This window comes from Clarias gariepinus, chromosome 12 (genome assembly GCF_024256425.1).
Source record: "Clarias gariepinus isolate MV-2021 ecotype Netherlands chromosome 12, CGAR_prim_01v2, whole genome shotgun sequence".
In the NCBI taxonomy this organism is placed as follows: domain Eukaryota; kingdom Metazoa; phylum Chordata; class Actinopteri; order Siluriformes; family Clariidae; genus Clarias; species Clarias gariepinus.
The window spans coordinates 3783463-3800000 of NC_071111.1; the positions used below are offsets into that span (position 1 = coordinate 3783463).

Consider the following 16538-nt stretch of genomic DNA (forward strand, 5'->3'; position numbering starts at 1 on the left):
TTTTGACAGTTGGAGTGTGACACGCGTCTGTGGAATGTTAAGAGAGAAACAGAGACAAACACACACACACACACACACAGAAAAAGTGCGAGATTTAAAAATCTGTAACGGCTGAAAAACGATCCTGGACTTGGGCTTGGGGTCAGGAGGATGGGGACGGGAAAGAAACACAAAGAGGGCAGCGATGAACCGTGCAGATGAGATTAAAGATCCGCTGTTAGCTCGTCCTGAGGTCCGTGTCCAGAGTGGAACATTTTATGGATGAAATGATGAATGAAGTGAAAGTTTGACAGAAACAGAGGTGAAGACGCACGTGCAGAGAGACGGAGCTTTAATAACCTTGGCAGTCGCAGGCTGAGACTCTGACCTCGGTGTCCTTTCAGTCCTGCAGACTTTGTGTTAAAGCCATCAGTTAACAGACCATATGTCTTTGCTTTCTAATGTGAAAAACTCTTTTAATTTAATATATTTATTCTTTTATATAAATATAGTAGTATATATCAAACACACTGTACATGGCCATCATTATATGTGCACTGAATTAGAAACAAATAATAATTGCACTTATTGCATTTATTTAGCTCTTAACTGTCTTTTTTCCTGGGAATAAATACAGAACTATTTGCATATTAATATTTACTGTAATATCGACCCACATCCTCCAGTCAGACCATACCGACCCCCGTACTCTATACAACGTCAAGATCTTCAAGAGATCACTTAAACACTTGGTGAAGTCGCATGGTAGTCTTCAGTTTGTTAGGGAGCATAAAGACTGGACTTTGGAGCGATGGAAAAGGTCATGTGACCTGATGAGTCCAGACTGAGCCTATTCCAGAGTGATGGGCGTGTCAGGGTGAGAAGGGAAGGACATGAAGCGATGCTCCCATCATGCATAGTGTCCACTGTACAAGCCTCTGGAGACAGTGTTATGATCTGGGGTTGATCAGTTACTCAGGTCGAGACTCAGTAACGTTATGGGGCAATAAAATGAAGTCAGCTGACCACCTGAATGTACTGAACCACCAGAGGATCACATCTATGGAGCTTCTCCTCGCTTATGTCACGGGTGTATTCCTGGAGTCATTTTCACACATGAACTGCTCAGCAAGAGGCCTTTGTAATCTACAAAAATCATTAAACCATAGCAAAAATGTGAGCAAAGAATAAAATCCTGCTTCTTCGGGTATATCGGTTTTCTTTATGTCCTTTCACGGGCCATGAAGAAGAAGAAGAAGCAGGAAAGTGTTGTTTAATGATCTGATTGTATGATTAAAGCCTTGTATTGCTACTGTCTTAGCTAAACAACAACATGAACATGAATCTGTGCTGTGTATACACTGCGAATCTGTGAACATTAATCAATAAAAAAACTATTTATTCAAGTTAAAAGTTGTAATCAAATCTTCTACACATCATACTTGTATACACACACACAGGTTTTATTTTATTGGTTGTTAAGAATGAAAGTAAAAGAAATGAAATGTTAATTATCAGGATGCGCTGCATCATGTGTTGTGTTATATTCTACTGCGGAAACTGTGGTCTGGTCATTTACGCTCCTCTCTTTGATGTAATGCTGCTTTATGAGGAACTTGCATCGAATTGCAGCATCACACACACTCATCATCATTATAAAGCTTTTAATCTGATCAGTTTATTTCCGATCTGGTCTTTGTTTCTGTTTCAGAATTCATGAACCCAGTTTCAACTGCTTCCTAATTTCCGGCATTCTCGCTTTATCACTTTAAACACTTCCAATTATCTCCCAGTCCCCTTAAAATTCAGAGACCGCTTTCCCCTCTGTGTCCCGCACTCAAGTATTCCCTTCGTCCCAGCGTTCCCTCACTCCAGATCGTCCTCTCTCTTCCTCGCCCCAGTGCTCTTCGGGGTCTCTCCCTCAAACCTCTCCTTCGTTAGAGTTCCTGCTTCAGGGTTTGAGATATTTGAACGTCCTCTACCTCTCATTGTTTTCTTTATTCTCAATAATGACGAGTCGACGCCCCCGAGAGCTGCTCGCTCAAGTGTTCTGGCAGAAAGTGAGGGAGGAGAGAGAGAGCGAGAGAGAGTAGGAGGAGTGTAGGGAGTGAACGAGACACAGTGCAGGACTCGGTGCAGTTTACTGAGAGCAGCTGAAGAATGCACGTCTCTCTCGCTCTCTCTCGCTCTCTCTCTCTCTCTCTCAGCCCTTTCCTGTCAGACTCTCTCTCGGGCTCGACACACACCCACGTCCACCCACACACACACACACACTCACTCGCGCACTATTTCTAAGTGAACATGCCTGTAGTCGGAGTAGCGTCTAAACTGCGGCAGCCGGCTGTCGCCTCCAGGCCGGTTCATACAGCTCTACCTATTCCTAACAAAGGTCAAAGGTCAGAGGTCAAAACTTCGGAGCCTACGCCCGCGACCTTTCAGCTGTCAGTCAAATCGGAGCTACAGGAAAGAACCGGTCAAGACGAGGAGAAGAGGATCTGTAAGGTCAGTCAGGAATTTAGCCCTATATGCGCTGTGTGTGTGTGTGTGTGTGTGTGTGTGGATGCAGGTGGATTTGAACTAATGTACACAAATTAAAACGCATGATAACCTTAACAACACACACATTCCAACACACTCATACACACACACACTTAAATTCTCTCACACCCTGATGGCATTTTACATTCTGTGTGTGTGTGTGTGTGTGTGTGTGTATGTGAGAAAGTTGTCAAGGAAGTAGGAGGAACTTTTCTTTCGAAGATTCCCGCCATATCTGTGTTCTAACTGAGCTCGTGCTCTGATTGGTTGCTCGTTCCAAATTTCTAACTTTTCTGAGACTTTATGTTTTCTTTATAGCTGCTCGTCCCGGTTCCTTCTCGTTCCCCGGCGTATTATGTTCCCTCCTCTCCAGAGCTTCTGCAGGCTGTCGGTCCCTTAAGTGTGTAATTGTGCAGGTCACTAGTTTTTATGTTTAGTAGGGAAAGTGAAAATAAAGTGATGGGAGGTCTATCAGTACATCAGTAAGGGGACATGTGTCCTAGATATTAATGTCCTCTTATCCCCTAGTTTCCGGTGTCCTTCATACTTTCTCACCGTTAGGAACTTACTTTCTAGTGTCCTGGTGTCCGCTTGTTTTCCTCAAGTCTTATATTCCCCTCATTTCCTGACAGTCCTCCCTATCTTCTGTCCTTAAGAACCAGACTTTCTAGTGTCTCTCTAGTCTTCTTTTATTTCCAAACCCTAGATTATGACCCTAGTTTCCAAACTGTCCATGTCACTGAATGTCTTAAGTTCTGATGCTTCCTATTTTGTCCCCTTGCTTCTAGCGTTCCATTCTTTAAAAAAAAGAAACACACACACACACACACACACACACACACATTTTCCTTTCCATAAAACTAGATATGAAGTTTACTCAGAACAGGTGACTGATCTCCCTCGTGTCTTTTTCGTCCTGTTCGGAAGTGTGTGCTAACATCAAAGGCAGCTTACGGTCGAGCGGCCACACAGTCGGGAGTCAGTGTGTGTGTGTGTGTAAGAGAGGGAGAGAGCGGAGGCACTTAGGCCTGGGGGAAAGCACTGAGTGGAAGTGTGTGTTATCATTAACTAAGATCTCAGTGACCTCACACACTCCTCACTCATGTCTCATCACACACACACACACACACATACATACATACACACACTTGCTAGTATGATGCTAACCTCGAAGCTATAAATCATCAATACATGTTAGAAAAAAATGTAAGAAACACACTGTGAACATTTTAAAGCTTCTGGCTATAATTACTATTAATGTTATTTTTATATCTATGTTATGGTCATTAACTGATCAATTAAATTTGAAGAAGCTGTGCATGTTACAGTATTTGGACTATGAAAGTGTTATCTGTAGCTGAAACAATATAGTGCCCTAGCTAGCACAGTAGATCAGACTAACTGATTTTGGATATAGTACTTTTTTTTTTTCTTCTTACCTTTAAGACCAGTTTTAATTATCAAGAGAATAATGAGCTTGGCTTGTTAGACCTGAGCCTGTATAAGCGCTGTGTGATTTCTCAGCACGGTATGGGTAACTTAAATTCGAATTTTATTTGTCACATACACGAATATACACAGTATGGTATGCAGTGAAGTGGATGGTGGAGATCTGACAGAGCGTCACTGTGTCTGACCATCATACTTTTGTTTACAGTAAACTGTCTGACCTCCCAGACGCATTTTAGCCACTGCTACGCTAACCGCTAACACAGCTCAGAACTGAGATCAGATATTTTTGCCGCATGTCCATAAACAGTAGCGCTGCGAGAACACGAGCCCAGAGGAACGGGGCTTATTCACCATAATGAATGAGGTGGTGCAGGGTGAGAGGGTGGGGTTTCGTCCATGCCGCCAGCATTTGTCACAGAGGCCTCGGGATTAAAAACGCAATTTGTCAGGAAGACAAAACGACTGAACGAAAAATGCAGTAAAGAAACCTAAAAAACAGGACTATGTTCTTCAGTTGCTGTGTTTAGAAACTTATGACAGGAATATAGCTGGATCATGAGATCACCTTAGTTGGAACATGTTGACCTAATTCGGCCTGATCGGAATGAAAGGGGAGTGTAAACTTTTGATAATCTCTTTAATAGCAACTCTATTGGGGTGTAAGGCGAAAAAAAATCAACACACAGCTTTCATCACCATTTTAAATAATATTATATAATCTGATAACCAGCACTATGCTTCTGCTGTAGTTTAAAGCTTGCCAGCCCTCAGGCGCCCCCTTCTGGCCTGGGAGGATTATCAGTTCTGATAATTTCTCTCTTGTTGGAATAAATGTATTCTGTCTGCACGTTTGCCGCTGGTGGGGTACACTAGGCGATGTGACGAGTTTCTAGAAGGAAAATTTTGATTCCATTCCTCCCTTTCATCAGTAACTCTATTAGGATAAACAGCTCACTCCCTTTTGTCTTTACTTTTATCCACTGAGGTTTTGGCTGAGGAGCTCTGATTGGCTCACATTTCACATGCAGTAAAGCCTCTTACCAATAAGATGGAATTCTTGTAACCAATCACAATGCAGAAGACAGAATTTTTTAGAAAATTAGGAAGTCTAATCTAATCTTAAGATTCAATGAATTATCTTCTTCTGTAGATTGAACATTTCATAGCAGACCTGCTCTATACTGTATATGTAAAAAAAAAGAGAAGAAAAAGAAATAACACAACCACATGCTAGATTCTAGATACTTCTGGATTTAACAAAACTAAGCTTTTCTTATAAACACCAATGGGCCAAACACAAAGCCATGAGGAACGCCACTGACTTCAACTCTTTTTTTCCAATTCTCTGTTTTTAATTATTATTTTTTTCTTACCGGTTAATAGATTCAAGACATTTTATGCATACACAAAGTCATACACAGCTACAACAATACACACACACACGCACAGTACAAAGTACATTGTACAGACTCAATTAGCTATATGTCAGCCATACAAATGGCTTCAATTTGTTGCTAATAAACATATTTGTGGTAAATGAAAACATCCTCTCCCCACGTGTGTGTGTGTGTGTGTGTGTGTGTGTGTGTGTGTGTGTGTGTCTTTGTTTAAATACTAATCAGGGTGTGAACCTCCTGTCCCTAGCATAAATGAAGGCAAGCATGTCCAAGCAAGCATTTACAAATAAAAAAAAAAACTGAACACACACACACACACACACACACACACACACACACACACACACACACAGTGTCTGTCAGAAAGAACAAAGTGATACCTGCACCTCTCCATGACCTTTAACCTGGTTTGGACAGGTCTTCACTAGTCCATCTGTGTGTGTGTGTGTGTGTGTGTGTGTGTGTGTGTGTGTGTGTGTGTGTGTGTGTGTGTGTGAATCACAGCTTGCTAGGCATGTTACGTAAAAAGCATAAAGACGTGTAAACTCATCTGCCCTTAAGAAGTCGTAAAAATGTCTTTTTGTTTTAAATTGGCTTCATGTCTAATTTTATGCAACGGTGGAATGTTAACAGATGTCCTGTGTAGTGTTAGTTTACAAACATCTGCACTCTCTCTGTATCATCATTTTTCATCCCTCCTTTTTTTCATTGAAATGAATGGACAGAAGTTTACCAACTGTTAAATAATCTACCAATCTACCAGCTCTACAGTGCCCTCTGCTGCTGTGGGGTAATCACAGCACTCCATCCATCTCCAGTTACCTTGTTGTTAAGTTCCTCTGTAGGAAAAATAAAACACTTGGGGACATGCTGTTGGGGGGAAAATAATCAACTAGCAAGTGTTTTAATCCTTACTTAAACAGATAACAAGGTTAATATCGCTTTCTTATTCTCAAGCCTTTTCTTTCAGCAATTACTTATTTTTTTCTTTTTACACACACACACACACACACACACACACAGATGCATGCACGCACACACACATGCATGCTCTGCAGCAGATAAGCGATCTTTCTCAGCAGAAGGAGAAAGTGGGGTCCCTCAGGGCTCAATGCTTGGCCCGCGTAAAACCGTAAAGTGTGTATGATCGAGCGAACAGGAGGAATGTAAACACACGCAAACACACCCATACACCCACCCACACACACTCACACACGGGGACCACGGCAGAGTATGTACCCGTGCGTGTCTTAGTGATGGGTGGTCTAAAAAAAATGATGCCATAAGCCCTGTGAGTGAAAGGCAGGTTAGCGTTAGCATTAGCGCTCACACTTGAACACACATATATTTGCACCCTTATTCCTCTGTCTGTGGTGTGGTTAGAGACATTAGCAAGGTTAGCACTGTGACATTATAAAGAGTATTTTGTGTTGTTGCTGTACTTGCTAGGTTGTGTGAATGCTGATGTATCCTGCAACGCATTGTTGGATTTCTGAGTTTAAACAGTTAGCGGGTCTGAGGCGTGGTTGTTAAGCTCCATGTTGAGGGTTCAGTCATTTTAAAGCCGTCATTAACAGCCAGAGCTTTGATCTGTTACGATGCCCAACGGCATTCTGGGACTTTAAAGATATGGGGGTTTAGTATATATGTGTGTGTGTGTGTTCACCTTTGACCTTATTTTTTCCTCCACTGTGTGACACTTTTCTCTCTCTTTTCCTCAGACTGACTGTGGTAATCTTCCATTTCACGGATGAGTGGATTTATCCGTTTCCCTTCCTTACACTCATTCATTCTTCATTCCTTTCCCCCACTCTCACTCTGGTACTTTCTCTCTCTCCCTCACTTTGTATGTCTGTCTGTCCCTCTCTATTTTTCATGGTCTGTCTCTGATCTGTCACTCTTATTGTCCGTCTCTGATTGTCTATCTCTTTTTTACCATCATCTTTCTTTCCAATATTTTCCCTTTTCCTGTTGTGTCTCTCTGAGATCTTCTATAGATCAGGCTACAGATATCTTATACAGTTAAGATCAGACCACAGGTGTCTTATATATAATAGATCAGACTGCAGATAGCTTATACAGAGGTAATTAAACAGGGATATCTTATATAGTGTGGATCAGACAGCAGATATCTTATATAGAATAGATCAGACAGCAGATATCTTATATAGAGTAGATCAGACTACAAATATCCTATATAGAGTATATCAAACTACAGATATCTTAGATAGTGTAAATCAGACTACAGGTGTCTTATATATAATAGATCAGACTGCAGATAGCTTATACAGAGGTGATTAAACCACATATATCTTATAGACTGTAGATCAGATTGTAGATATCTTATAGACTGTAAAACAGATTGTAGATATCTTATAGACTGTAGATCAGATTGTAGATATCTTATATAGAGTAGCTCAGACACATACATTTTATATAAAGTAGATCAGACACAGATATCTTATATAAAGTAGATCAGACAGCAGATATCTTATATAGAGTAGATCAGACAGCAGATATCTTATATAGAGTAGATCAGATCACAGATATCTTATATAGGGTAGATCAGACTACAAATATTCTATATAGAGTATATCAAACTACAGATATCTTAGATAGTATAGATCAGACCACATGTGTCTTATATATAATAGATCAGACTGCAGATAGCTTATACAGAGGTAATTAAATCACATATATCTTATAGACTGTAGATCAGATTGTAGATATCTTATATAGAGTAGATCAGATTGTAGATATCTTATAGACTGTAGATCAGATTGTAGATATCTTATATAGAGTAGATCAGATTGTAGATATCTTATAGACTGTAGATCAGATTGTAGATATCTTCTACAGAGTAGATCAGATTGTAGATATCTTATAGACTGTAGATCAGATTGTAAATATCTTATAAACTGTAGATCAGATTGTAAATATCTTATATAGAGTAGATCAGATTGTAGATATCTTATAGACTGTAGATCAGATTGTAGATATCTTCTACAGAGTAGATCAGATTGTAGATATCTTATAGACTGTAGATCAGATTGTAAATATCTTATAGACTGTAGATCAGATTGTAAATATCTTATATAGAGTAGATCAGATTGTAGATATCTTATATAGAGTAGATCAGATTGTAGATATCTTATAGACTGTAGATCAGATTGTAGATATCTTCTACAGAGTAGATCAGATTGTAGATATCTTATAGACTGTAGATCAGATTGTAAATATCTTATATAGAGTAGATCAGATTGTAGATATCTTATATAGAGTAGATCAGATTGTAGATATCTTATAGACTGTAGATCAGATTGTAGATATCTTCTACAGAGTAGATCAGATTGTAGATATCTTATAGACTGTAGATCAGATTGTAAATATCTTATATAGAGTAGATCAGATTGTAGATATCTTATATAGAGTAGATCAGACAGCAGATATCTTATATAGAGTAGATCAAACTACAGATATGGTAGATACTGTAGATCAGACCACAGGTGTCTTATATATAATAGATTAGACTGCAGATAGCTTATACAGAGGTGATTAAATCACATATATCTTATAGACTGTAAATCAGATTGTAGATATCCTATATGGAATAGCTTAGACACAGACATTTTATATAGAGTAGATCAGACACAGATATCTTATATAGAGTAGATTAGATTGTAGATATCTTATATAGAGTAGATTAGTTATACCCACTGCACTTAACTAGTGTTAAAGCTGTAGTGTCTCAAGAACACTTCATTGAAAGAGCTGAGATTGCATCTAATCAGCAGGGCCAGACTTTTGTATTTGGGTCGGATTAAAAATATTTGTTTTTGGGTAATAGACAGTCTGAGAGTAATAGCTCAGTCTAACATTCAGAGACACAGGAAGATGTAACAAATACCCTTCTGTCTGACGACTATCACCTTTCACTGTCTCTCTCATCCTCCCTCTGCCTCTCTTCTTTTCTTCTCACTCTTTCTTCTCCCTCTCTCTCAGGGCACGCACCTGGCGCTGTGTGTAGACCTGGCACTGATTGAAACTGTGACCATGAGCCACACACACAGGCACACAGAAGAAACATCTGTGACACGCAGCAGGAGACAGAGAGAGAGCAAGGGGGGAAGGATGGAGGGATGAGGATGATGAAGGAGAGAGCAGAAATAGAGATACATGCAGTAACTGTGCTAATGTTCCATTTCACGGATGACAGGGTCCTTCCGTTCTTCTGACTTGTCCAGTGTGTGTGTGTGTGTGTGTGAGAGAGAGAGAGAGAGAGAGAGAGAGATGAATATACCGTGACTCAGTGACTTTCTGACTAAGAGAATCTGCGCTCACATTAAACACATTAATGACCTTCTTTACTCTCGTCTTTTTCCTGTTCCCTCCATCCGCTCGCGCTCCTTTCTTTCTTCTCTCCACGTCTCCTCCGTTCAGAGCTGCTCTGACTGTTAATGCGTGTCATGCTGGGCTCTCGCAGATGTTTCTCCTCTGTGTATGTGTGTATGTGTGCTCGCGTGTGTATAGGGGTTACTCTCGGTCAAATGACATTCTCTTCAGCTTGGCTTTTAAATTCCATAAACTTACAGTATATTGATTGTAAATTATCAATTATTTCAATTGTGCTGCGTTTTATCCATATCTTTCTTCCTTCTGAAACATACTCAATGAGTCAATGTTTGTCTTGATGTCTTTATTTATGTATTCTCCCCCAGCGTGGTGTTCGATTTTCAGTTAATGGTGTTTATTTAGAGCTAGCTCGTCAGTGTGTTCTCTCTCTCTTCTTCGCTCTATAGTTCACGTCTCATTTCTTTCTTGTCATTGTCGAGTTTTTCTAAATTCAATTTTTTTTTTCTTTGATCTTCATCGTCATTTATTTATCACTGTGTTTCAGTGTCCAGTTTTCTCTCATGTCCTTCCTTTGGTCTTTAATTCTCTCTTTCAAATCTGTGAAGACGTAATGATGACATCATTCTGGTGCCACTGTACCTGTGTGAGTGTGACCGTGCTGTTAGAGGACAGTTAGTGTCTAATACATGATGGAGTGATGTACCATCTTTACCATCTCTATACATTTGAACGAAAACGCTCATATCACCGCTTGCTGCTCTGTTTGTGTGTGTGTGTGTGTGTGTGTGTGTGTGTGTTGTAATTTCTGTTCTTCAGTGCTTTTCTGTCTCATTTTCTTTCTCTCCTTTCTTTTCATTTTATCTATAATTCTCCTTATTTCTTTAACCCTGTCATCACTTTTCTGTCCTCCACTTGATCTATCACTTTTTCTATGTACTTGTTGACTTTTTGTCTCTAGCTTTTTTCTAGTTCATTTTTTTCCCCCTTATGCTTTGTGTCAGTGTTATTTTATCCATCTCTCTCTCTCTCTCGCTCTCTCTCTCTCTCTCTCTCTCTGTCTGTCTCTTATCATGTCCTTGGTTGCTGCACAGAAACCACAGGAAGTTTGTATTCGCTGCTGTGGTTTTGTTCGAATAAGAGAAAGCTTACAGCCTCAAAGTGTATGTGTGTGTGTGTGTGTGTGTGTTATTGTGTTTGTGTGTGTGTGTGTAAGAGAGAGAGAACTTTTTTATACCGACAGTAACCGTGACATTTCTCTCAGGCTTTCTTGGTAACTGACGAAGAAAAGTCACCATAAGAACAAACTAACAGTTTAAATCGCTAGCACATCTCAGATAAACATAATGTGTAGCATGTTCGTATGTGTAATGATGTGAAAATTAAATATAACTGTTAGCGACATAAACCTTCTCCTCAGATCTGTTGGTAAATAACCTTCATGTAACATTTACAATGTGATTAGTTATCTAATAAAAGCTGAATACAGAGCGTGTACAAGGCACAGAAACAGGACAAGTTAGCCAGAATGCTAACATTTTGAATAACTGAATAAGGAGAAATTGCCAATAAAAGGCTCCAGATCCATATATACTTAGACTTTAGATAGCACGTATGTAGCAGATAGAGTTATAAATGTTATAGATGGTCTGGTAAAGGCGTAATATACAGTACAGGCAAACCAGGTCAAATTATTCACAATATCTTTTCTATCTCAGATGTTTTGTTAAATGAATAGTAAAAGGCTCCATCGATTACATTTTAGATAGCGGAAAAGTTTAGAGAAATGTGATATACAGCCTGTGTAAAGTTGCAATAACAGTAAAAACTATCCCGAATCGTAACATTTTTATCTCAGATGTTGTTAATTTCAAAAGGATTCAGTAAGAGTTTGCTACACGTAGCTAGCATATAGACCTGTTTCCAAAGCACAGTCTCAGTGAGTGACAAGTCACATGACAAAACCATCAGAAACATCAAAAGGTATCTTATCTTTATCTATATTATATTAATATATAGCATTAAAGTGTCTACATACTGGCTAAGTGCTGGTGTAACCGTTAACCCGCTTACTTCAGTTCTGCTACGTTTAACTCTAACCTAGGGTTGCAGGTATGGTGTGGACACTAGGGTTTAAGATAAGGTTTTAAAGTTGAGGATACGGTTAAATTTAGGATTAAGTTTAGTGTTTAGGAGTTAAGTTTAATGTTTAAATTCTGGGATCTAGGATTACTTTAATGTTAGGATTAGGATTTAGGGCCCAGTTATTGTTTAAAATTAGGATTAAGTTTAGTACTTTAGGTTAAGTTTAATGTTTAGGATTGTTGTTGTAGGGTTTTAAGGTTAGTTCTTAGGATTATAGTTTAGGGGGTTAACGTTAGATATCTGGACTGAAAGTTATCTAGGATTCTTGTTTCCATTGCAATGTTGTCATTATTTATTATTTAGAATTAGTTTAGGGCTGATTTTAGTGTATGGGATTCTTGTTTTAAGGTTAAGTTTACTATTTGGGTATAGGGTTTAGTGTTACATATATATTACTGATTGGGGTTTAGGGTTGACTTGAGAGTCTAGAATCGGGTTTAGACTTGTTTAGAGTCAGTTGTTGAGATACCTAGAATTAAGATTCAGGGTAAGGACTAGGTGGTAGAGTTAAGAATAGGTTTAAAGTTTGGGTTTATGCTTAGTGTTAGCATATGGGATTGAAGTAGGTTTTAGACTTTGCTTTATGGTTCAGGGTTTAAGTTTAAGACTAGAATTTAGGATTGGCGTTAAGAGGTTTAGGTTTAGAGTTTAAGGTTTAAGGGCCCCAGGTTGGAGTTTAGGGATTATCACGATTTATGTTTAGGCTTCAGATTAGGGTGAGGGTTTATGATCAGGGTTCAAAGTTAATTTTGGGATAAATGATACAATTTCTAAAGGTATATGATCTTACGAGTTGGTTATTTCTTTATTAAGACATTTTGGGAGACATGCATGGCTGTATTATATTTTGAAGATCTAGAATATTTGGACATGTGTGGCAGAAAGTCTTTGTCAGATTAGATTGCTTCATTGTCTGATTACAGAGTGCAGAGATGTATAATCTTTACCTTTAATTATAGATAAAAATATCTGCTGTCCAATACAGGCATACTATTTTGACACATCATTTAGTCCTTTTCACCCATATTCGGAAGCCGACTTGAAAACCAGTCTGCAGTCGTGCTCCCCTACATTAACTTAAACTTGTAGAACTTGTAGTTAAACTGTCCAGTCTTGTCTTGTTGTTAAAAAAACGATCCCACTAATGAGGGCTTGGTCTTGACTCTGTGCCAGAAAGATCCCTAAGGAATGTTTGCATTGGAAGCCACTGCATTAAACTCGGCATGGTACAGAGAATTACATGGGATTCACATGAACCCCTTCTGTAGTGCTCCCTACTGAGCGAGGTTCTGTCCCATGGCTCCGTAGGTGTCTTTGGATTATAGAGAAACAGGACAGTGACATTTATTTGGAAACCCCCTCAAAAACCTAGGCTCCAGCCCCTGCTCTTAGGGATCCTTCTAAGATCAGAAGGAGCAGGCGCTCACGCCTCCTTTTGGGGTTCAGAGAGTCGGATTGACCCGAACATCATCTCTGTAATAGGGACATGTTGAAATGGGTCACGCTGAATAAGAGGGTTTAAGGGCTTGCGGTTTTTCCAACACGACTCTCCGACAAGCCTGTAATTTAGAAAATGTGCTCAAATATTTGAGTGTATTCGTCAACGGTTGATGAAATGTGGAATTATGGGTCCGGTGTCTGGCATTTACCTCGGTTCTGGCTTGGTCCGAGGTTCCATTTGTTGTCACTCTGAGCTGAATTGAATTGAACGTTTTCCCAGAAACTACTGCTAGTAATTACTGACAACGCATGTTTTTGGTTTTCTCTCTTTAAACCCAATGACCTGGATGAACAAAGTCCAAGTTTAGGTCTTATTTTATTTTATATACTTAAATAAAGTTAACTACTGTACATGTACTGTGTTCTTTCTTCCTTTTGAGGTGAGTGACCCATATCGTTAAAACTTTTATTAAGGCAGCACTAGGCATGATTGCGTAACTTGCATTTTTGGGGGGGAAGGTTTTATAGTAACCATGATTTTTTTTCTTCTTCTTTGTGCTTGTTAAATGCAAATCAATACCACACATGATCCAAAAGTGTAAACTAGGGAAAAACCTAGCCTTAACCTTCTTAACCTTAAAAGTACATTTTAACCTTAAATTTCTGGAAATCCTAATCTTAGACGGTTAACCTTGATGCTAAATGCTTGGCTTGGCTTCAAAACCTAAAGTTTAACATAAAACCTTCAATTTAAATCCTGATCTGAGGCATAAACCTAAGATTAAAATGAAATCCCAAAGCAAAACCCTAAATTCACATTATAACTTCAAGTGTAAGATTCGACCTTGAACCTAACCCCTAACTGTGATGATAAACTGACTTTTAATCCCAAACCACAGCCATCATTTTAGCCCTAAACCTTAATCTGATTTGGATGTATATGAGTTAAAATTCTTTCCAACATAGTGTTTTTATCCATCTATGGTTGTGGTGTGTGTCTCACACACTCTGCCGTGTCCATCTGGTGTGTGTTTTTGGGAAGAGGACACCGACTCGTGCGAATCTTTCTAAACACACCGTGAGTCAGTGTGTGGGCCTCTGTTTGAAGTGGCTAGAGTTACGGGCCCGAGTTCACATTTCTCATTCTCCTTCCAGAAAGTAAACAATGGTAATCACTGGATAAATACATTCTATAGGACCAGAGTGAGAGCACCCAGCATGGCTTGACCCCGTACCGACCCCTGTGTAGGAGGAAGTGTCGGGGTCACAGTGTTTAAATGTAATTACCCTCCACTAGCTGTGCGTGTTTATAACTGGATGAAGTGAAAGTGGGAACGGTTATAAAATCCACCTGATCTCGCTATAGTGTGTGTGTGTGTGTGTGTGTGTGTGTGTCTGTGTGTGTGTGTGTCTGTGTGTGTGTTTGTACAGCTGGAGGATATTAATGTGTCAGGTGAAGGTCTTGGCTGGATGCTCTCTGTGTGTGTGTGTGTGTGTGTGTGTGTTCAGGGTTGCAGTCTGCTTCTGCTTTTTCTGCAAACATCCTCTTTCCTGTCTGAAGAAGTGCATCGTAACCACAAAGGAAGAAAATACACACACAACGCGGGTTTAAAAGAGTAAAAATAGGCACACACACACACACACACACATTTATTCACACAGAAGCAGACAGAGATAGACGTGTCTAAGAGGACTGCATCATGCCAGTGGAATCTGAATTACAAAACGCTAATCCAGACAGCAAAAACGTTTTTATTGAATAAACACAGTGTATTATGTTAATTATCACAAGCATTTAACAATCAAACCAATTGATTATTTACCAATATGGTAAATGAAAGGGATATCAGTGCATGTAATTATCTATTAATAGGATTTGGGCAAAAAATGGCACGTTTTGTAGTTTTGGGATAAATATAATATAATATAATATAATATAATATAATATAATATAATATAATATAATATAATATAATATATAAATATTTGGAATAACATATACAGACTTAAAAAATAAGTGTTATATAAAATTAATAATAGCCTCTGCAAAGCAATAAGTTAATATTAAAAGATTAAGGTTTTCATAACAAAAAGTGATGGTTTAGTTGTTGCATTGTGCATGCAGCATGGCGGCCTTCCACCTCCAGGAGTTTGAGTCCTGCCCCGGGTCTGTGTGTGTGGAGCATGTTCTACCCGTGCTTTCTGAGTTTCTTCCAGTTCCTCTGGTGGCTTCATATAGTCCAAAGATTAGTCTAATTAGTTTGTGAGTGTGTGTGGGTGTGTGTGTGTGATTGTGCCCCTGCGATAGACTGGCACTCCATCTAAGGTGTACCCCACCAGTGTCCCTGCGATAGACTGGCACCCCTTCTAAGGTGTACCACACCTGTGTCCCTGCGATAGACTGGCACTCCATCTAAGGTGTACCCCACCTGTGTCCCTGCGATAGACTGGCACCCCTTCTAAGGTGTACCCCACCTGTGTCCCTGCGATAGACTGGCACTCCATCTAAGGTGTACCCCACCTGTGTCCCTGCGATAGACTGGCACCCCTTCTAAGGTGTACCCCACCTGTGTCCCTGCGATAGACTGGCACTCCATCTAAGGTGTACCCCACCTGTGTCCCTGCGATAGACTGGCACCCCTTCTAAGGTGTACCCCACCTGTGTCCCTGCGATAGACTGGCACTCCATCTAAGGTGTACCCCACCTGTGTCCCTGCGATAGACTGGCACCCCTTCTAAGGTGTACCCCACCTGTGTCCCTGCGATAGACTGGCACCCCATCTAAGGTGTACCCCACCTTGTGTCTCTGCAATAGACTGGAACCCCATCTAAGGTGTACCCCACCTTGAGCCCCTGTGATAGACTGGCACCCCATCTAAGTTGTACCCCACCTTGTGTCCCTGTGATAGACTGCCACCCCTTCTAAGGTATACCCCACCTTGTGTCCCTGCGATAGACTGGCACCCCATCTAAGGTATACCCCACCTTGAGCCCCTGTGATAAACTGGCACCCCATCTAAGGTGTACCCCACCTTGTGTCCCTGTGATAGACTGGCACCCCATCTAAGGTGTACCCCACCTTGGGTCCCGAGTCCCCTGGGATAGGCCTTCCGCGACCCTGTACAGGATAAGCGCTGTAGAGAATGATGTAGTGGTGAAATGTCATGTCCTTCTTGCCTTCACGTCTTTCTGAGGTCATTACAGAACAATCTAAAAGATTATCCACATCAAAGTCAT

At 40.0% G+C, this 16538-nt stretch overlaps 1 protein-coding gene across 9 annotated transcripts in view; it reads left to right on the top strand.

The window, feature by feature from the left end:
• Window positions 1-2253: 2253 nt before the first annotated feature.
• Window positions 2254-16538, top strand: part of nav3 (neuron navigator 3) — a 105130-nt gene continuing 90845 nt past the window's right edge. For all 9 annotated transcript variants that reach the window (XM_053508332.1, XM_053508334.1, XM_053508337.1 and 6 more), the window contains exon 1: window positions 2254-2481. In XM_053508332.1, coding sequence (XP_053364307.1) covers window positions 2281-2481 — 201 coding nt within the window. In that variant the 5' untranslated portion in view covers window positions 2254-2280. The remainder of the gene's footprint in view (window positions 2482-16538) is intronic.